Source organism: Phyllopteryx taeniolatus, chromosome 9 (genome assembly GCF_024500385.1).
Source record: "Phyllopteryx taeniolatus isolate TA_2022b chromosome 9, UOR_Ptae_1.2, whole genome shotgun sequence".
Taxonomy (NCBI): Eukaryota; Metazoa; Chordata; class Actinopteri; order Syngnathiformes; family Syngnathidae; genus Phyllopteryx; species Phyllopteryx taeniolatus.
This window is the reverse complement of record NC_084510.1, coordinates 25466940-25489787: the sequence shown is the minus strand read 5'-3', so window position 1 is coordinate 25489787 and position 22848 is coordinate 25466940. Positions and strand designations below refer to the sequence as shown.

The window sequence follows — 22848 nt, the reverse complement described above, 5'->3', positions numbered from 1 at the left end:
GTACTGCTGACAAAAAAAATAAACCTCAAAAGTCGGTTGAGAAATGAGCACGTTATGAGGTAATTTAACGTCTGTGCATTGCCCTTGACGGGAATGTCGACCTTTCCAATATGGCCGCCATGTCGGTTAGTCGGGCTGGCGTATTTACTTTACATATCTATGGGAACAAACGAGAAAAATAAAAAGGTCTTTTGAAATGCGTTGATCCCCCTCTACCGTCGACTGAGAGAATCGCAGCACGCTTGAGCAGACGACAATGTGCCACTCTTGATTAATGATTAGTGAACCATATTGATCCCCCCCTGTGATTTTGTCTGTATGAAGGACTCTTTTGTTTGAATAAGGGCTCAGTGTCCACCGTTTCATGTTCTGGAATCTTCTCCAGGAAAGAGTCGTCTTTTCTCCTCCGTTTTTACGCTCTGATGGCACGTCTCATTTTTTAAGCCAGGGAAACGCCGTCCGAGTGAGACGTCTTCGCGGTGTACAACACTTGTGGAATCTTTGTCTTCCAGCGATGCTGCTGCAGCTGCTGCTGTGTTTTTTTCTGACATCAGGCCTTGTCACTGGTGAGTTTTACCACTTTTTTTCACTGTGTTTCAAGTGTTTCACTGTGTTTGCATTCACATTGAAAAGATGCTATATATATATATATATATATATATATATATATACACACATACACAGTGTATACAGACAGTGTATATACCTGAGTCCAAATTAATGTTCTCCATCTCCTAGAAACTGCTTAATAAACAGTACTTTAGTCATGTAAATAAATGGTCTGACGTTCAAAGGTCGTCTCTGTGTGTGTGTGTGTGTGTGTGTGTGTGTGCGCGCGCGCGCTGGGGTGACACACACTTCCACTTCATGTACACACACAATCAATGCATCATCGAATTTAATCAATCATAGAGACAACAATTAAGTGGTCAAATTATTATATGAAGCTTAAAATATATATATATATATATATATGTATATATATATTAATAAAATATGAATTAAATACTGTGCTACACAAATGGGTTCAATCACCTGTCATGAGATGAGCATCAGGTGTCATGGACCATTTTGAACAATAATGAGGAATTTCTAAACTTATTTTACGTGTTTGTATTTTTGATTTTATTTTGATTTAAAGAGCACTTTAACAACAACTGCAGCTGAACCAAAGTGCTGTACCATAAACAATGAACATAAAATGTAAGACAACTGAAAATAACCTGATTTAAAAACAATAAAACAATACAAACAGGGCAGAGTGTCATGCTGTATTGCGAGCCAAATCAAGAAATAATCATGTGCACCATTGGTTTTAGTTTATTTATCAAATTTAATCTTTGAAAATATATCAATCCCGCTTAACATTCATCCACTACAGCAATTTTACTGTTCATGAAATGCAAGTCAATAAGTTTAATTTGAAATATTAATTTGTTTTACTGTTGTTTTTTACTATTGTTTTTTGTTGTTGTTTTTTTTGGTAAAACAGTACATTTGAAAGTTAATGAATAACAATAATAATGATATTTTAGCGTTATTAATATCATTTGGGTACCAATACCAGCGTATTAACCATGACAGAATGATGTTGGTCATTATCAATCATAAAGCTTCCGTTGAGTTCTGCGTGTTCCGGTAATGCATTTGACTTGAAACTCAGGTTACCGCAGTCCCCTGAATGACTTCCAGCGCTCGGAGGGCCGAGAGCTGGTCCCCACTTCCTGGAACTCGGCCCACGTTCTCATGTTGTTGGTCCTCAACGTGGAGGAGTGCGCCGCTCACTGCTCGCTCTCGCTGGACTGCAGGTACACTTTATACACTCTAGATAAATACGGTAGTGCCTTGACATACGCAACCTTCCAGTTTTTTGCAAGATTTTTGCTTTTGATTTGTGACCGCAAACTTGAAATGTGAGCATTGGATGGTGGCGGTGAACTCAATACAACTCACTTGGCAATAAGCAGCAGTTTGGCAAATAGTGATCAAATCATCAAAAAAATAAAATTAAAAAAAAAGAGGCTTCAAGCTGTTTATTGCCACTCCCAGTTGAAGCTTACTGTCAAACTAAAGATGCAACAAACATAGAGAATTTCATCACTTAGCATGAGGACTGGCCAATCTGTGGGAGCCAGAATTGTGGCTGAGGTGTAAGATATCAAACACTTAACGTAATTTCTCGGTAATAATATGCACTCGAGTATAATTTGCACCCCCCAAAAAAAATCAAGAAAACCCTTCTTCCTATGTATAATGCGCACCCATGGCTTTCTATCCATTCATATATTTAAATGCAATACATGTTACTGGTGACCCTCTCCTAATTTGATTTGAAACATATCTACTCATATACCATATTTCACTGTGAAAGTATTTTCCAACTTTTACGATACCTATGTACAATACACACAGTTGACTTTTTAAGATTTTTGTGGGGGGGAAAATGCAGATTATGCACACACATATTCTATCTATTAATATCAATCAATAAACAAATATATCATTTATATACAAAAAATTTTTGGTCTTCACGGTCCATCCGGGTCGCTATACCCGCAAATAGCGAAAATCTGCAGATAATTGACACCCATTACAATTCCATTGAAAAAACTAATTTTTTTTAAACCCCAAAAAATCTTGAATGAGTGGGGATAAACCACCAATAACCGTTTTTGGGATTGGTTCCCCCAAAGAGAAGGAAAAAAAAACAAAAAAACATTGAAGACAATTTCTGCAAATAGGTGAATCCCCCAGGTGGCAAACCGCAAGTATGTCGGGGTCCACTCTGTCTCTATCTAGGTATTTGTGAATGTAAGCTTATAGTGTAAACGTGTCTCCCAGAGCGTTCAACTACGAAACGCGGCCGACGGCCACATGCAAACACCTGCGCTGGGTGGGCGACGGCAGCAACGCGGCGGTGAAGCGCAACGTCAACTGCGACCTTTACGAGAAGAAGGGTAAGAAAGAGACGCGGAATGCTGTGTGAATACGCACGTGGTTTTACAACAGTTTGTGTGTGTGTGTGTTTGATGCACAGTCTATGTCCGCAAGTGCATCGTGGGTAAAGGAGAGGACTACCAGGGGAAGGTGTTCACCACCCGAAGCGGACTCACCTGCCAGCAGTGGTGGTCCAAGTTCCCTCACGATCACAGGTGAGTGCAAGGACGTGATTGGTTACCGGGAAAATGACATCACAGTCGCCGTCTATCATACTAAATGAGCCACTAAGAACTAAGTCGCGAAAAGGCAGATGAACAGCGGTCCATGATTGCACTCAGAACTTAGTTTGCACTTGGGTGCCAGTACATCTCCATGTTAGTATAAGTGAATGATATTTTTCATCCCTCATGAAATAATGAAATATTCGTTTTATACATATTGAAACAAAGTCGGACAGTAGTTTTAAATTCAACTTTTATCACCTCAGGTAGCTTGCAAAGACGAAGCCTTTTTGTACACTTCGAAGCAGTAATCCGTGCCTTCATTACATTTCTGATGGATTACTGTAATGCATTTTTCCTTTGGAGTCAGCCAGCCATTCCCTGCCTGTAGAGGCAGCCACTGGGCGCCTATCCTAAAGCTTTGAATCTTTCTCCTGCAAAATGACAAACTATGGAATTAGCCCATTCTAGTTCTCACTGGCTCAATTGTGATGTATTCAGGTGGACTCCCTCGCCCAGCAACGGCTTGGAGTTGAACTACTGCAGGAATCCAGACGGGGATCGCATCGGGCCGTGGTGCTACACCACCGACCCCGAGCGGCGCTATGAGCGCTGCAACATCCCTCAGTGCAAAGATGGTATGGTCCGCGTATTGCCACATAATGCACATTTACTACAAAGTACCCCAAGCAACATTTGCATTAGGTGCAAATGGCATATATTTTATATTTAATACAGAGTAGCCATTCGTCTGCGGAATAAATAATAAATACACATTCGGTCAAACGTGACTTCCTGTTCCTGCCAGCCCTCCCTTCCTTTCCCTGATGCACATCAATTCTGCCAAGCAACAAGCATTTTTTTTTTTTATGATTGGCCAAAGTTCAGGGTGTACCCCGCCTCTCACCCGAAGATTATTTTAAAATCATAAAATAACATAGTGTGGTGACCCACAAGAGGGAGACGTTCACCAGGAATGTGTATCTTCAAGGGAGGGCCAGGCGGTGATTCAAAGGGAGATGTTGGCTTCAAAGGGAGGGGTTGGCTGTTTGATACGAAAACACTCATTTGTATGTCGAGAGGAAAATGACATGACTTCTTCTCACCTCCTCGTCTTATTTACCGCAGCTCCACAATAGTTTGATTTGATGCTATTTGTTTCTTACTTCTTTACTCCCTTGAAATGTGGCTTCTGGTTGCAAATTCAGACAAAAAGTCAACAATGAATTCCCTTCTGTGAGATTTGTGTGCGCGTGCTTTTGTGTGCAGAGGTGTGCATCACATGTAACGGCGAGGACTACAGGGGGCAAGTGGACCACACCGTGAGTGGCAGGGAGTGCCAACGGTGGGACCAGCAGTACCCTCACCAGCACATCTACCAGCCTGAAAAGTACACATCCCTCATTTGACGACGACAACAAGCGTCCGGCGCCATCCTGACGCGACGCGTCCTTCTCTCAGGTACCCCGATAAGAGTTTAGACGACAACTACTGTCGTAACCCCGACGCCTCGCCCGTGCCGTGGTGCTACACCACCGACCCCGACGTGGAGCGAGAGAGCTGCGAGATCAGCAAGTGCAGTAAGAGCACTCGGATACGTAACAATACATTCACTTGATGTGGCGCCGTCTCCGTCTGCAATTTTCATACGCTTACAAAAGAAATCGAAAAGCACTGTTTTTAACCGTTGTCTTTAATTTGTTCGATAACATGTCACCCGATTTCAAATATTCAATTCAATCAAATGCACGGCCCGCCACTGCTATTACTGTAGTTGTACCTGTCGTTTCCAATGGGTTAGCATCAAACAAAATGGTAATATAATGATTAGCTCGAGATAATTGTAATGTTTAGTTTCTTCCCAAATTTGCAACTTTGGAGTTGCCACTGTTAACCACTCCGGCTGAGTGGCGGGAGGTTGAAGCAATTACGCCATCTTGTGGGAGAGTTGAGAGTCAGTGACGCAAGCTCCCAATTATTATTATTTCATCATTTTGGAAGAATGTCGTTCCAAAGCTCAATTTTTAGGAGTAGTAATAGTAGTAGTTGTTGTAGTGGTAGTGGTTGTAGTATTACTACTATTATTAAGGCAAGTTACTTTTTTTTTTTACTTTTAATTTGAATCACTCTATTTTTAATAGTAATTATTATTACGTAATTATGTGTCATTTTTAAAGTGCGGCACGGTGACCAACTGGTTAGAGCGTCAGCCTCACAGTTCTGAGGACCGGGGTTCAATCCCCGGCCCCGCCTGTGTGGAGTTTGCATGGTCTCCCCGTGCCTGTGGGGGTTTTTTTCCGGGCACTCCGCTTTCCTCCCACATCCCCAAAACATGCACGGTAGGTTAATTGACAACCCTAAATTGCCCGTAGGTGTGAATGTGAGTGCGAATGGTTGTTGTTTGTATGTGCCCTGCCTGCAATTGGCTGGCAACCAGTTCAGGGCGTACCCCGCCTCCTGCCCGAAGATTGCTGGGATGGGCTCCAGCACGCCCGCGACCCTCGTGAGGAGGAGCGGCTCAGAAAATGGATGGATGGATAATTATTAAAGTTGACTGATATATTTTGTTTTATTTGTATTTATCTTTAAATATAATTACAATAATAATAATAATTATTATTATTACTATTATACATAATTGTAGTTATTTAAATGAACAGATTTTTTTATATTTATGAATTTAGTTTTCATTCATGATTATTTTGTAATAATAAATATGACAATCAGAATTATTGTTATCACTATTATTATTATAAATGATTGTGGTTACTTAAATGAATTTTTTTCAATATTTATGAATGTATTTTATTTTTCATTCATTATTATTTTATCATTATTATAACATCATTATTTTATTTATTTATATTTAGTATTTTAGTATCAGATTTCATTTTATGTTGTTTACATTACAATATTTATTTATTTTACATATGTATTATTATTATTGTTATTTAGTTTTTCAAGTTAGATAATATTTGTATTTTTTTTCCAACCCTGTGATTGTGTTTTTTTTCTCTCTCTCTCTTTGTGACGAGATACAGTATGTAGTATAGTTCTTAGGGGGTTGTGGTTAGGCGAGCGGCGACCAGTTGTGGAGAGAAAACAAACACAAAAAGCGAGTACCCATCAAGACAGTAAAAGCATGTGTTGTATTTTCACTCATGGAGGCAGCACTACATCACCAAGCCATCAAATTACACTCGTCAGTTAGTGTTGCGGATCCATACATCTGGCACATGCAGCGGACACCTTGCCAAACAAAAACAGCCACACAATCCTGACTACCTCATTGTGTCATTGTGAGACCCAACGAATGGTTCACAAGCCATTCAAAAGTCAGCCGTTCATAAAATGGCCCCTTTTGAACTTCCTCTCCGCCGTATTTCTCTTTAGCTGAGGTGCGCGTGGAGAAGCGTCAGCGCTCCAGCTTCACCACCAACTGCTTCCGCGGCCGCGGGGAGGACTACCGCGGCAGAGTCAACGAGACCACGTCGGGCATCCCCTGCCAGCGCTGGGACGCGCAATATCCTCACGAGCATCCCTTCTACCCCAACACGTACGAATGCAAGTGAGTGGAAACTTTCCCAGTGGGATGGAGGGAGGACAGCAATGGTGGGAAGTAACAAAAGTCCAAATACTTTGTTACTGTACTTCGATCGATTTTTCATCTGTACTTGACTTGAGCATTCATTGTGCCTCGAATTTTATATACAAGAAACAACCGCGCCCGATCAGAAACAGAAGACGTCAATTATTTGTCACTCGCTGCCCTCTAGGGGCTTGGAGGAGAACTACTGCCGCAACCCGGACGGCTCCGAGGCCCCCTGGTGCTTCACGTCCGTGCCGGAGATGAGGACGGCGCTCTGCCTGCAGATCAAGCGCTGTGTGGACGACATCGACGCAGAGGGTACGGCGCGCACACAAAATTGCATTTTTCTCAAAAGGGATTTCAAGCGTATGGTGTCATACATGTTTTTGATGATAGCATTTACACTATTTACATGATGCGCAAATTCAAAAAATACATGTAATTCTATGTCGTTGCATATAAGACGAGCTCTTTTCCAAAATGAGAGAAAAGCTTAATTTAAAGATGATGCCATCAATTGTGTACGTTGTGGCTATTACCGTTGGTTGAACAAAAGAAATTGTGTATAAAATGTGCAGGTGTGAGTAAAGAAACTTCATTTTCCTTCAAATAATCTAAACGGATTTATGGTATTTTGGAAAAGAGCTGTATTTATAAAATGTGTAAACAATGTGAGAAAAGAATTGTCCGATGCCAGCAAGTAGAAAAATGCACTTTATCAATGGTACATTCTGATACAGTATATTTTCTGTTACTCCCAATTCTGTGATGTTCAAGAATGTGTAGTCTTGTAAGTTTGGGTGCATCATTCCATCTTTTATTGATCTATTTTTAAAATAATTTTACTGTGATTCGCTGCTTTCAGATTGCTACCACGAAAACGGGAGAAACTACCGAGGCATGGTGCGCAAAACCCGCAAGGGCATAACCTGCCAAAAGTGGAACGTCAACACGCCTCACCGCACCAAGTATGAATATTGAAGATGGAAAGCAGAGCAAACAAGCCTAAATTCCCATCTCACCTGCTCAGCAGCAGCATTTTATTGTCCAGAATAAATCCCAGGACGCATCCCGAGGCCAACCTGACCGAGAACTACTGTCGTAACCCCGACGGGGACCAACACGGTCCCTGGTGCTACACCGTTGACCCCAAAACGGAGTTTGACTACTGTGCCATCAAGCAGTGCGGTACTCAAATGGGTTTTGTGTTCTCGTTGTTAAGTCACCTAAAAAAATGTTTTTAATGACAGCAGAGCTTCTGCAAATCATTTCTATCTTTCAAACAGCTGGAGAAAAAGTATCCCTCACGGAACCAGTGGGTATGTTATCCAATTCCTACTTTCATTAACCGCTTGTGCCTTTGGCAAAGAGATTTATGTAGTTTCTTTTCTGGCATGTTACGGACAAAAGAAGTCACTGAATGAAACATCTATTGATGTTTGTGCACTTTCTGCGCCGTCTGCGCTGTTTTTGGAAAAAAAGGGATTGAAATGGAAGAAATGGTTTTATTATGTGATTCATCGATTGATCGGAGAAGATAAATGACAGATAAATCGATTATTAAAATAATCATTGGTTGCGGCCCGACCTGCCATCGTAATGGGGATAAGCACTACAGAAAATGGACGGGAGTTTAGAATACATTCCGTTTATTATTTCTGTTAAAGATGCGAGTTTATGTCTTTGCTCACGCAGAGAAGGTTGAGTTCAGCGAGTGTGGGCAAAGGGAGGACCGCTTCCAGAGGAGCAGGTTACGCATCGTAAACGGCATACCCGGAAACTCGCCGTGGACGGTTAGCCTCAGAGACAGGTACGCAGCTGCAACTCGCACAGGAATAACACATACTCGGCCATGCTGCATTTGAACGCTCACGCTTGCCCGGCAGGAAGGGAAACCATTTTTGTGGAGGAGCCCTGGTGGATGCCAGATGGGTGATCAGCACCAAGCAGTGTTTCTCCTCCTGGTAATGCTTCTCTTCCGTCACCAAAAACAAGGCGTGTCATGCCTGCTCAACAAAATGTGTTCAAACAGCACCCAATGCCAGCTTTATGCCGAAACCGTCCGAAATCAAATAAAGCGAATGCATTTCCTTTTGAAAATTGAATGCGAATGCTGAAGAGCTCAAAAAAGGGAGAAATATTCATCATCGGAAAAGAATGAGAAATAGATAAATGCATACATAGTATCACAACTTTCCATTCATTTAAGAATTTTCTGACCAAAAATTTGAAATCCTTCCAAATTTAAAATCGAATAATAATAAAATCATTTCTGGACTGTTGAACATTCTGAAGTTAAAATGATTGGAATCAGTTGAGAAATGTTCAATTGGGGGTGAATTTAGCTCCTTTCTCTATTCATTTGTATCTTTTTCTTATGGATTTATGGGGAAAATGGAAATTTGTGTCATGCGAAAAATAGTAGCCCGATGAACATCTTGACATTGGAATGATTTGAATCATTTGAGAAATGGTGAATTTCAGGTGAACTGCTTGAAATGAATATTTTGTTCCTGTTGTCACAGTGTCAAATTATGGGAAACGTTTAAATTGATGGAATGTGAAAAATAGTAGCGCGGGTGTTCAAAATGAGCGCACCGTGTCGGCGTTGGAATGGTTTGCATCGGTTGAGAAACGTGGGAGTTGTCGAATGTCAAAAAAGACTTCTTTTAAATCCTCTTTGAAATGTTTCTGTCGTGTTCAATACATCCAGATGTTGTAGATCTTCAACCCAAATCATATTTTTCATCGTATGAATTTTCTAATTGACTCTTATTGTAAATTACTATTTTACGTTTAAAAAAAACCAGCACATTATTATTTGTTGACGATGAGAGCAAATTCTAATTACTGACTTCCGTAACTGAACGGAAACGTGAGTTTCCGTCGGTTAACGTTGATTCATTTCTTTCAAATCATGAGATTTGGAAAATAAATTAAATTACATAAATAATTGAAATAATATGAATTATTATTATTATACATGGAAATTAAATAATTATAAATAATATATTAACATGAACAAAGAATATATAAAAAAATACAGAATATAATCAAAAATATTAAAAAATGATGAATAATGGAATAAATACCTGTAGGGGAAATGAGTTTGAAATTCCTCATTCGTGTCGAAAATGGTCAAATGTCGCTCGCTGAAATCGAAAGAGGGCTTCACGAGTCACGCTTGAGTCTTAACTCTCATCTTTCCCTGCCGCGCGTGCGCTCAGCTACGTGGATCTGCCCGGCTACTCGGCCATGATGGGCACCTTGTTCCGCGACCCGCAGGACGGCGAAGCCGGCGTGCAGACCATCCCTCTCACCAAGATCGTCTGCGGACCCTCCGAGTCTCAACTGGTCATGCTGCAGCTGGAATCGTGCGCACACCCTTGCATACACGCGCACACGCAAACACACATTCCATATGACACGCTTCTCCGTGTGTGTGTTTGTGTGTGTAGCCCGGCCCAGTTTAACGAGCGCGTCTCTCAGATCTGTCTGCCTCCCGAACGCTACATCGTGGCTGAGGGGACCGTTTGCGAGATAGCAGGATGGGGCGAGACCAAAGGCAAGTCATCATAACACATTAAGAATAAGATAAACCAAAACAAATACAGCAGTGCCTTGAGATACGAGTGACCCGACCTAGGAGTTTTCGATATAAGAGCCATCATTCTGACAATTTTTTGTCGATTGATTGGTAAAGAGATTGATTGAGGGATGGAATTTTCACTTAGGGGTGTACTCACTTTTGTTGCCAGCTGTTCAGACATGAATGGCTGTGTGTTGGGTTATTTTGAGGCGACAGTAAATTTCCCCTGTTAAGAGGTCGTAATGCTCAGTTACACTCACGACGAGCTCTTTCTAAAATGTTGCCCTTCTGTTGTAGCTCACCAAAGTGCGGGGGTACCGAATAAAGTTTCCCGTCTTGTGTTGTCCTTGCACATGACAAAGCTTTTGACGCCGTTCAGCAAACAGATGGCGTTGCTATTTTCAGCTCCATTCAACATCTGTTCTGCCGACTCATTCCTTTGCTCTGGTTTCAAGGCACCGGAGACGAGACCGTCCTCAACGTGGCCCATATACCGGTGCTCAGCAATAAGGACTGCAACAAATACTTCCGAGGTCGGGTTCGGGAGAACGAGATGTGCACCGGCTCCTTCCAGGGAGGCGTCGGAGCCTGCGAGGTGAGTGTCCACTGCGATTGGAAGTGTTACTTTGTGTTTTTATTTGTTTAAATCTTTCTAATTTTGTTATAGTGGGGAAATAATGCTAAAAAAAGCACAGTTTTCCATCTTCTCTCAGCTTCATAATTGCTCGTTTTTTTACCCCAGGTTTTCGTGTTGGTTACACCTCAACAATAAAACTGAGCGTGAACATTGGAGGGGTGTTTGCTTATTCTTTGAATAAACACCTAGAAAGCAAAAAAAAAAAAAAACTGTCCGGAAAAGCCTACTAGAACAGCTGAACTTTATTTGGGGTTAATCAGATGCAGTGGCAGGTGTGTACCAACTCCCGTTTGAGTTTGTATGTGATAGGTCAATTCCAAGCACAGCCACACCTCCAGTTATGAGGGTGTGCACACTTGTGCAAGGACATTACCTCAATCCTGTTTTAAATTCCCCTCTCGAAAAGATTTCTTTATTTTCCCCAATTGAATTTTACAGGTTATAGGTCCCACTAATGCTGGAAAAAGTTGATGGAATATCCTGGTCTCGTTTTTTGATCTTCCAAAAATCTGGCTTCTGAAGAGGGGTGTGTAGACTTTTTGGATGAACTGTATTGTATGCCCGCAGAGAGACTACGGCGGCCCGCTGGCGTGTCAGAACCACGGCTGCTGGGTCCTGGAGGGCGTGATCATCCCCATGCGGCGCTGCGGACACCCGGGCCAACCCAACATCTTCATCCGCGTGTCGGTCTACGTGGACTGGATCAAGAAGGTCATGGGCTTCGCTTAGGGAAGCGTGGAAGGGAAAAACGTATTATTTGACGTTATAATGTTTTCTCCTTTTTTTATTGTTATTACATTAAATAATAAGATACAGTGGTACCTTGACTTATGAGTTGGATTCGTTATGGAATGAAGCTCGTGGCTAAGATTACTCGTATATCAACAATGATGCGGAGTAACTAATTACATGTAAAGTGTTTATGTAATCCATCCATTTTCTGAGCCACTTCTCCTCGCTAGGGTCGCGGGCGTGCTGGAGCCTATCCCAGCTGTCATCGGGGTACACCCTGAACTGGTTGCCAGCCAATCGCAGGGCACATACAAACAAACAACCACTCGCACTCACATTCACACCTACGGGCAATTTCGAGAACATGCAAACAGCAACCATTAAAAATGATGTGATTGTAAACATGTTAGTACAGCTAACGCCAGTACAGATACTGAGTGCAAAGTGGCTAAGGTGTGAATATGTTTCGGGACTGAGCAAGATTGTACGACTTATGACTTGCTTAACACGGAGTAATGACTTGACTCGACTTTTTGGGAAATCGACTCGCTTGAAACTTGAAGGTTAAGACTTGACTCTTGAGATTTGACTCATAACTTGCCTACAAGGGGACTTTGCAGTGTTAAAACTGCAAGCGAGGTGTACGTAGTCGTGATAGCCACAGAGAACGTATATCCGGTTCAACAAACTAGCGCTAGCAATACTAAGTTAGCATTAGCACCGTAAATAAGCCCACGCAAAACAACGGCTGCTACATTAGTATCGTGACTTATTCGTTACGATAATCTGTTTGAAATTGTTTTCTTGTGGGAATGTACAGTCAATTAAAAATCAAAAAAGAGGTGATAAAGCTCCCTGTTGCTAATTGTGCGTTGCTTCCAAATGCTCTCATTCGCCTGGGGTCCCTTCACTCTGCTTCTGTTTGCTCGTCTTATGTCGGCAAACTCGGGATGGACAGTTTTTGAAATTTGCAGTCTCCCCTTTGAATCCAAGTAATCTCTTGACTCGTCCTGCTACATACTGTATTTGCCACCGTAACTGAACACTTGTGTCAAACTCAAAGTTTAAGTTTAGACTTATGACCCGCACGTACAGCGGTGCCTTGAGATACGAGCTGTTGTTCGAGCGACTGTTTGCTTGGGCTTGCAAGCGCAGACGAGATATGAGCGCCGAATGGTGGCAGTGAACTCAAGTCAACACACTTTGGCAAATAGTGAACAATTCCTCAAAAAGAGGCTTTAAGATGTTTAATGCCACTCCCAGTTGAAAATGAAACAAAGACAATTACACCTCGTGTATTGAAAATAGCCCAACAACTGCCTTAATAAAGGCCCTGCTAGCTTGATGCTAACACTATTGCGGTGCTTTAACCTTTTAAACAAAAGATTGAACACAAATGGTTCAGCAACATGTAGTCAGACAATATAACAGTGCTCACTGTCATATACTCATTATCCTCTGCATAGAGCGGCTTATATTCGCGCAGGATAGGCCCCGCTGCAATATGGTTGGCTGCTGCAAAGAGGCAAGGCCTCCCTAGAACTCAAGCGGGATTCATAATAACGCCTCACTGAACAATATATCCATGCCATGCTGTCCCCAGGTGGCACAGGCGAGCACACCAGAAGGACCGGCGTTTTAATTTGATGCAGTGTTAGTGCTAGTTTTCCCTCATTGAAATACGCAAAAATGGTTTTGGGAGGGGAGGCTGGAACAAATTAACGGCGTTGCCATTCATTTCAATTGGAAACTATGATTTGACATATGAGTGTTTTGAGTTACGAGCGCGGTCACAGAATGAATGAAACTCATATCCCAAGGCACCACTGTATGTGACTTACTCACACCTGCGCTTCATTTGAACTCCGCTCCACAGCACCTTGTACGCGGCTCTCCCCTCTGCCCCCCAGCCCGGCCTTCAAAGAAATCCCTCTTGAGTCGGTCTTTTGACGGCGGCCCCCCAACCTCTAAAGACACGCCTCTGTGCCTAATGCCCCGCTGTATGCGCCGCACATTCTTTCTAGTTCTATAGGAGGATTTTTGCAACGCGCCGCCGATGAGCCCACGGAATTCAGCTTAAATAAACCTCAAGATCAGGAGTCCCCAAAAGAATGCCTGCAGGATACATTGTTCCACTTTCAGCCTTCTTTTGTTTCCCAGACAGTTTTTTTTTTTTTTTAATTACAATGATGCCAGGAACTAATAAGAATGTTCTTTCACTTTCACTTAGTCATATTCACGGCAGATGACTTGTTTCGTGTTGTTCATGTATGAATGTCCCCTCGAAGCAATCACACTTCTGGGAACCCAAACTTTTTTATTATTATTTTTTTTAAATAAATAAATAAATGCTGCCAAAGAAATATGCAAAAGTGTGCTACGATTGTTTTATCCTTGAGGTATTTTGACAAAAAGAATGTCACAGACGGGTTATTCAATTATGGAAAGAAAGACAAAACCTGTGGGGGGGGGGGGGGGGGGGGGGGGGGGGAATGCATATATAGACAAAAGTATTGAAACACCTGAGCATGACATCATTAAACAAACTATATAGACAAAAGCATTTGGACACTGACTATGGCATCCTTTCACAAAATGTGCAGACCAAAGTATTTGGACTCATCACCAGTAAGTACATCCCTAAACAAACTATAGACAAAAAGTATTTGGACAGATGACTATTACATCCCGACACAAATTCTATCGAGAAAATGGACACATGACATCATGAAACAAATTATTCAGACATATGACCAAAGGTGATTGATGGGACATGTTCGTTCTTCCACACCAAACTCATCCAAACATGCCTTTCTGGACCTCTCTCTTGTTCTCAAGTGGGTGTTCCACTGAGGCCTTGTGGGGGCGTGGTTGCCTTTTGGCCACACCCCCCACGTAGGCTGTAACATGCTTTAAATTTTAATTGAGAAAGTATGCACTGCCATAAGAGAGGCCGCGGGACTACACAAGCCTCCACACTCCCTTGTTACACTACAACCGGGTTCTATTCGTGACTGGACGTGTACGTGTGTGTTTTTATTGTTATTTTTCATTCGTCACTCACATTTCTAATCGGAGGAGACGCACAGAAAGCAGCACAGGTTTTCAGTCGGCGTGGTGTCAGCGTCCACCAGGTGAAGCTGCAAAGACACTCGTGGTAGGTTTGTTGGATTTACTTTGTTTCTTGATGTGCAATTTTATTTTATTTTATTTTTTTTGTGCACCTGTTATCGGATGCGCGTTGGTGCAAAACACAGAAAGAAAAGAGGTGGTCGTGCACGCTGCAGGTTCGAGGAGCACAGAAACGCGACGTCGTAGGACGCAAACGAATAACTTTGTGACTTTCTGCCCACGTGTCATTGAATTTTGTCCCCCACTTGGGGACAGGCTGTACTGGTCTACTCACTGTTTATGTTCTCAATTTGTTCTATCCTCGCTCAACGAGGATTTTGCTTTGTAAAATCCAGTGTTTGTGTTTACAGGTAAGTGGCAGGTAAATATCATTTTTGGTTTGGCGGCACATTGCCCTAGTGGGCAGCACGTCTGCCTCACAAACAAGAAGTTGTGTGTTTAAATCCCGTTTCCATACTTTCCCTGTGCTTGTGTGGGTTTTCTCATGGTACTCCAGCTTCCTCCCATATTCTAAAAACATGCTGGTTAGGTGTCATCGCTATAGAACATGAACGGATCGTTGTGCCCCCTGATTGTCTGGTGACCAGTCCTGGGTGTGCCCCGCTTCTTGGGATAGTCTCCAGCTCACCTTCAATGCCACTCGGGACAAGTGGCGGACTGATGGATCTGATCCAGGGTGTAAAATATGCATTCTCTGTCGCGCTTGTCCCAGCTGACTCTTGGAGAGAGAAGCGGGATCCACGCCAGACCGGTTGCTAGACAATCGCGGGACGCAAACGACCATTCGCACTCACATTTACGCCTCTGGACAATTTAATGAACCTGACGTGCATGTTTTTTGGATCGTGGGAGGAAGCCAGAATACCCGGAGAACCAACATTCAAACGCAGAACATCAGAGCGGTGAGACGGTGCCCAGCTTCAGCAATTCCCACGCAAAATCCTGTTGGACTTCCAGTTTGTTTGGATGTGCAGAAAGAATTCACTCTCAAACATTTGGACGTTAAAAGAAAGAATTTACTGCTGTGAAAACCATAAAAAACGGTTTACCTTTTACTTTGATAACGTCTTGTGCTATGCTAATGCTACTCTTCTCACTTTGCATAGCTTATCATGTTCTTATGTTAAGTCACCAAATTTGTACGACTTTCGAGACCTTTTTTCCCCCCCCCCAATTCCGATCAAATTTTGGATATCTCCGAGTATTAAGTGTTTATTTTCAGACATTCCACCGTCGGGTTTAAACGCAAGTCATATTGTGCCTGTCATTTCTTTGTACTTGTCTGCAGCCCCCCCCCCCCCCCGATCGTCAGGTCTTGATGCCCACGCGCTGCAAAACATGAGTAGCAGTGGGCCCAAAGAGCCGTCTCCTCCCCGGCCCAGATCCCCCCAGTTGGCTGCCCAGCCTCAGCAGCGCAGGGGCCGAGGTCGTCCACGCAAGCAGCAGCTGGTAGGACCGCCGTCAGGTCGTTGATCCGATCGTTGATTTATTTTACTTTTTTAAATAGTATAAAAATCAAGTTTTGATTGCAAATGTTTCTGTGCAGGAGCCTGTCGGACCGCCGACTCCAAAACGACCAAGAGGAAGACCCAAGGGCAGCAAGAACAAAGGCCCCAAAACTGCACTTAAGGTTTGTTCGTTAAGAGGACCCGGAAGAAGAACAATTATAAAGCTTACGCAAAAAAAGGTTCCTTGCAAAACTTTCATTCATGTTCATTTCGCTCAAACTTCTCAGGCTTTTTAATGCAACACTTTTTCGAGATAACGTAAAACTTCCATTCGCGATGATGTGGCTTGATAAAGGCGAAACGTTTGTGAGAGGAAGTCAAACTTTCAGCTCAATTGTGTCTTCATAACACAAACTCCTTGCGAAATAACGCAAAACTTTGTTAATGTGACATCATTTTGCAAAACCTTTCGCTCGACACGTGTTAACCCATCGACATGGAATTGTGCGCACGTCTATCATAACGGGGCTCATGAAAAAGTCGTAAAGGCCAGTTTTGAACATGTTGGTTTGAAGAAGCCAACGCTAAATTGCCAGGCCAATGAATGTGGCTGAAGCATGTCGTCCAAAATTCAAATGAGCATTTCAGTGATTCGCCGTGAAAAAATCGCAGCTTTAATTGGTTTGAGCCTGCCTGGCGGACCACAAACCGAGGACTTAGTTTTGTAAGTCCGATTTACTTTGCTATTCGAATGCGTTTCAAGTGACTGATGGATAAGACGCTGCCCTCTGAAGCCAGGGATGGCGGGTCGAGTCCCACCTGCGTCGTATTTGTTTTGGCCCGCCTGAGTCTAAGTGGCTTGGGCCCTAAACCTACAGCGTCTCACCATCGCTGTCTGTGAATACACTTCTAAACGCTTACTTCATCTTTGAGTGTCAGCTTTTCTTTCTCTTCTTTCTCAGCTCGCCGAGCCGGCTGGAGAGAGACGGCCGCGGGGGCGACCGAGGAAATGGGTGCGGAGCGGCACGTTGACATTTAGCACACACGATAAACTGATTTGTATCAAAGTCTTTGAACGCGTACATTTCATTCATGTGTGATTCTCTTTCCAGTTGCGGAGGGTTGTTGAACAAGGACGTGAAGAGCAAAAGGTGAGGACATTGATACCGATCGACGACCCTGAACCAGATGAGCGGTAGAACATGACCGGTCGTTTGTGCTGCTGTTTATTAGTTTTGTGTTTTATGAAACTATGCATTTCGACAACCACATAGGCCCTAAAAATGGCTGCTTCAAACCAAAATGGCAGACGTGTCTTTTCGGGGAGGGCTCCTTGAGACTTTTGGGCGGGTCTACCGACGATTGACCTGCCGCCGTATTTCACGCTGCTCAGTGCAACTGGCTGCAGGGGGCTGAAATTGCGATTACAGTGGCGCCTTGCGATACGAGCGGCCTAACTTTCGAGTTTTCCGAGATACGAGCCATCGTTCGTTTTCTTTTTTCTTTTTTTCAGATGTGAGTGCTATATGCAAGTTTACTGTCAAACCAAACATAAAGAGAATTGCATCTTTTAAAACAAACTTCGTTGCCTGAAGAACAACTAGCTTAGTGCTAACATATAATGGAAGATACCATTGAGATGCTAACAGTTAGACTCGGTAGTTTTACAACCCTTTCAGATACAGATATTTGAACACAAATGGTGGAACAGCACATGTCGACAGATAATTTAACAATACTCACAGGAATATCTTCTTTATCATCTACAAAAAAAGAACAATATCGCAGCAACTTATTGAGTAGTAGTAAATGAACAAGTCTGCTCGTCTTTCTTTTTGTCTGCATGACTGCATTATACAGTACTGCTGCCAGTGGCCAAGCCGAGCACACCAGAAGGAACAGCGCACTTCATTGGATTGCGGCATTAAACCATCATGCACAAACTTTACGTTGTATTTCATTAAGTTAGGACTCTTGTTTTTATAAAGTACAATATTATAGAGTGCTATTTTTGTTTCATTCAAAAAAATAAAAACAGAACAATAGTTTTTTTCAGGGGGAGGCTGGAACAGAATAATGGCATTTCCATTCATATCAATGGACAAATTGGATTGAGGGCCATGCCCACGTCAACCTATCAAATGTAACTTCTTTTCTTTTTTTCTTTTTCCACTTTATGGTGTCATTTACAGCTCAAATACACCCATTGATGGTTACTGTAACTCCAAATGTCTGAAATCTATCCGTCCAAGCCAATTCCATGTGGCTTTTGGCCGTAGAAGCGGGGCACACCCTGGCTCGGTTGCCATTCAATTGCAGGGCACATCTATACGTTTTCTTGCCCACTTGTCCCCATTGAAGTCGCATGTAATTGGAGACTATTCCAGTTGACTTTTTGATAAACTCTTACTCACAATCTCGCAAACAACTATTGACAGTTACAGTCACGCCTACGGACGATTTAGCCTTCAGTGACCCTAACGTGCACATTCTTGGGAAGAAGCCCAAGTACCACCCCAAGCACCTGCAAACTGGAGATTTAAACCTGAAACTTTGGCAGACGTGCTAACCACTAAATCACCGAGCTACCCAAAGCTGGGGAGAAAAAAAACCCTCTACAAATGCAAAACGTCAGTTTGAGCGTGCACATTTGTCGTGTGATTCAGAGAAACCCTCCTTATTCATTTTGTGAATGAAACAGAAATTGCACAACCCAAAGCCAACGGGTACACATATCACTCACTCACTGTCTAATCTCAGACATCCGCAAAGGCGCTTGAAGAAGTGAAACCGTTGAGAGAGGCGACCTTTTTCTGAGCCTCACGCGCACGAAAAGGGGAAGAATGACTCGATGGATCGAGCTCAGCCTCGTTTTCATCCGCCTGTCTCAGTTTCCTGACATAACCGACTCTCGAGAAAACTCGGGCGATAAGTCATTCTCGTGTTGTCTCGTACTGATTCGCTGTTCGGTGATTTCAGTCGCATGACGCTTGCTTTCGGTCCGCTGGTGTTTGCTCAGGTGGCGTCGGGGGAAGAGGAGCCGGCTCCCTCGCGGTCGGAGCCCTCTTCGTCTCAAGAGGAAGGCCAGTAAAATCAAGCATCGTCACTCTACCTCCAGGTTTGCCGTGAAAGTGGAGAAAAATCTTGCAATTATGGCATTTGGGAGGAATTGACCACCTTGCTGAGAGTTGGAAAATCAGATATAATGCCACCTTCAAAGTTTACATCTCAGTAAGAAAGCAATTTTTACCATTCAGACTGCACACTCCATTTTGCAGTGTTTGCCAACCTTTATTGCGCCAAGGCACATGAACTACTCTCAAAAGGTGAAGGGCACATGTCCAGCTGTTCAGTGTTTCCTTACTTTTTGCTAAAACGGCAAAATTCACAACAGGAGTTAATTTCCACGAATGTCCAGTTCTATGCCTTTCTGTGACTCTTCCAGTCGCTCTGGTGCAACCTGCTGATGACACGCTAAGCTCAGTGGCGACTTGCCTCTTACAGCATCCTGGTTGGAAAAACAAACATCCACAACCTTTTGTTGAGTAGTGTAATTTATATCAGAATCGCATGGCACACAATTTAACAACAACAAAAAAGTCACAAAAGGTATAATGTCAACAAAAATAATGATGATCTCATCTCAAGTTACTCAAAAATTGACTGACTGTGCTTTAGTTAAACACAAAGCAACAGGTGGATGCACAGGTTTATTGGACGTTCTGCCTTCTAGTTGAAGAGCATTTATTTGTACGTCACTGGCATAGCGAGATGAACAAAGATATATTTGTCGTAAATTTAAGAAAACAATTCAAACAATTATGTGAAACTGATGTGCCACGGCGCAGCGGTTGGGAATCACTGCTCTATTAAATGTCACAATGTATGCAAGCGGTTTGCCAAGGGTTAAACGAGTGCAGTGTACAAGGAGGAGGTGCTGAAATGGACCATTACTGTATATTATTTTTGTCTGATGTACAGTACAGTTCAGCCTAAAATTACTCTTATCCAGGCCAAAATTTGGAGTTAAAGCACATGCTTACGTATTGAAAGGATGTACCACTTGTCATAAAACATTAGACGAGTCCATCCGGCATAATTAAATGCTTTAATGCGGACGCTCTCAAAAACATTGCAATCAAAAAGTTTCACGTCCATTTATTCCAACTCTACACTCCTACCCACTTTTCTAGTTGTTAAAATATTGTATATTATGTGAGCAGCAGCCTTAGAAATGGTGCAAAAGGTTGTTTTCTCAAATTTGGTTCTGACTTGTTTTTGAAAATGTAAAAAAAAAAAGAACAATAAAAATTTTAATTTTCTGTCATTAATGGCTGTTTAAAAAAAAAAATAACTACTGTGATGTCAAGGGTCCAATTTACCTGTTTTAAAATAAAATAAAGGAAAAGCTAGCAAAATATTTTTTTAAATGTTGGGGAGAAAATGGGATGAAATGTCTTGCTGGCATTATTTTTGTTCTTTTCCTGTTTTTATTGTGTATTTTTTTAAATGATTTTTGAATGTGCAAATAACTCTCCATACATAATGTGGTTTATTAAATATATAGACTGGGCAATATTTCATTAGCACAAAGTATGGATACGCGTTTCATCGCCAATTTACATGACATGTGCGTTAATAATGTTTCTTGTGTCATTTACAGTCAAAAGAATACCAATAATAATAATAGTCAAGGGTATGAATAATTTTAGGATTAAGTCTCTTGAATTTAAATTGTAGCTATGTTACTATATATATATATATATATATATATATATATATATATGATGCCCCAAAGTCATTATTATGAGCAGTTTTACACCCCAAAACTTTTTCTTCTTCTTTAAAATTGCCAGTTTAAATCCAATAAGAATGATACCAAATTGTCCATTAACAAAGATAATAAGACATTTCATCCACTGTATACATAAAGCAACAAGTATTGTGACTCTCAGGCTTTTTATTACCACCATCCCGGGTACAAAACAATTCAAGAACTTTTTTTTCAGTCTTGGGATTTGTGTGTGTGTGTGTGTGTGTGTGTGTGTGTGCGCGCTGCGTTGAGCATTTCCTATCAGTATTGATGCAATGACCTCACGGAAACCAGTTACCTCAAGGAAAAAAAATGGATTTGTTCAAACTGAAATGTGACTTTGTTCTGTGAAAATGAGGCAAATACAAAAAACAACATTTACACCAACTTTATACAATATCTTAGAATGTGGTTTCTTATTAAATACTCACCCGTCTTTTTCACCATATCTGATTTTTACACTGTATATTTTACGGGTAGACAATACATGTGATTTTTGGACTCTTTTTACGTGACCTCTTTTCAAATTCAGGCTACATTTGACCGTATTTTCTCAGCAGTTAGATCACGTGTAAAGCAGGATGCGCACACAGATAAAAGGTTGTCAATTGTTGATTTGTTTCTAAAAGATTATCCAGCGTGATTTTCCGGCGGTGCGTCAATGATTGGAGGACACTCACGATTGTCGGTGGAGATGTCGTTATGTGTGTAGTGTGTTGTGTTAGTCATCTTTAGTACACCCCTCTGATTTGTTTTTTTAACTCGTCATTTGTGGGTGGGGTCTCTCTAATATATATATATTTTTTTTTTAAACGGTTAAATGGGGTACACATACTGATAATCGGGCCAAATTTGAGCATCTATAAAAGCTTATTCTGAGCGATTATCCTGTTGCGAGTTGACGTTTTTCCTTCCCAATCTGCTTGGAAAATGGTCAGTGCTGACAATTGTAAATGTTAACCAATCGTTAGGATGGCAAACCATTATCATTGAGTCATTTACGATTTATGACTCGTAATTGTCGACGGGCATATCGATGTGCACGTAAACGGCATTTTAGCCACACTATTAGCTGCTAACGTTAGCTGCTATTCATAGCAAAAAAGCCAGACTGTTAAATAGTTGCAGTTTTAATTGCGTCAGTGACTTTTGGTTGGCAGCAAACCTTACTTTTGATGTCCTTTCAAGGGAACAGCGTGTTGGATCACCTCACCTTTAAGAATGTGACCCAAACTTTACTTTCGCTAAAAGTGTTCATGTTAGCTGCTAACGTTAGCTACAAATCATAGTAAAAAGCTTAACAGAAAGTTGAATCATTGCGGTTTTGCAGTCTTTAGAGTCACTTATTGTTGTCAATACTCTCCGAAAACATTACTTTTTGGTTATTTTGGGTATTTCTCTTTGTAATTTGGTCCACCAACTTAAATAGCTATACTTTTAACGACAAGGGTGGTTACATTAAAGGCATTTGTGAGTATTGGTACCTATGTTGAAGCTAACCTGTGTATTGATTATTTCCTTACATAAAAGGTCAACTTTTTGGTTATTTTTATACGATCTGATCCATGTGTCATTATGTTGTGATTGTATTGGTGTGGCGATGGATTCACATGCGGCAATTTGTCAAAACTTTTTTTTTTACGCCTTGTCACCATTTTCGCACATATGTTCATTGACCTTGCCCTGCTTTAATTAAAAAACAAATATTATTATATCCTGTGAATCTTAAATATTTGTGTGTTTTGGG

General features: G+C 41.8%; 2 protein-coding genes across 5 annotated transcripts; both read left to right on the top strand.

Moving 5' to 3' along the window:
- Positions 1 to 331: 331 nt before the first annotated feature.
- On the top strand, positions 332 to 14068 carry mst1 (macrophage stimulating 1). Of its 4 annotated transcripts, XM_061783408.1 has the most exons (19): positions 332 to 566; positions 1664 to 1808; positions 2842 to 2957; positions 3038 to 3152; positions 3663 to 3799; positions 4431 to 4551; positions 4623 to 4741; positions 6555 to 6729; positions 6938 to 7068; positions 7616 to 7718; positions 7781 to 7938; positions 8037 to 8069; positions 8446 to 8560; positions 8637 to 8714; positions 9978 to 10124; positions 10209 to 10315; positions 10795 to 10934; positions 11544 to 11726; positions 13585 to 14068. In XM_061783408.1, exons 1-18 carry the CDS (start codon positions 365 to 367, stop codon positions 11703 to 11705), a joined length of 2304 nt encoding a protein of 767 aa, XP_061639392.1. In that variant the 5' UTR covers positions 332 to 364; the 3' UTR covers positions 11706 to 11726; positions 13585 to 14068. The 4 variants fall into 4 exon arrangements, with proteins under 4 accessions (XP_061639392.1, XP_061639395.1, XP_061639393.1 ...); XM_061783411.1 differs by lacking the exon at positions 13585 to 14068 and having other exon boundaries at positions 7802 to 7938; positions 11544 to 11797; XM_061783409.1 differs by lacking the exon at positions 13585 to 14068 and having other exon boundaries at positions 7784 to 7938; positions 11544 to 11797.
- Positions 14069 to 14199: 131 nt separating this feature from the next.
- On the top strand, positions 14200 to 22846 carry si:ch211-161c3.6 (high mobility group AT-hook 2b). Its single transcript, XM_061784282.1, has 5 exons — positions 14200 to 16289; positions 16387 to 16470; positions 17251 to 17301; positions 17401 to 17439; positions 19308 to 22846. Exons 1-5 carry the CDS (start codon positions 15807 to 15809, stop codon positions 19377 to 19379), a joined length of 729 nt encoding a protein of 242 aa, XP_061640266.1. The 5' UTR covers positions 14200 to 15806; the 3' UTR covers positions 19380 to 22846.
- The last annotated feature ends 2 nt before the right edge of the window (positions 22847 to 22848 follow it).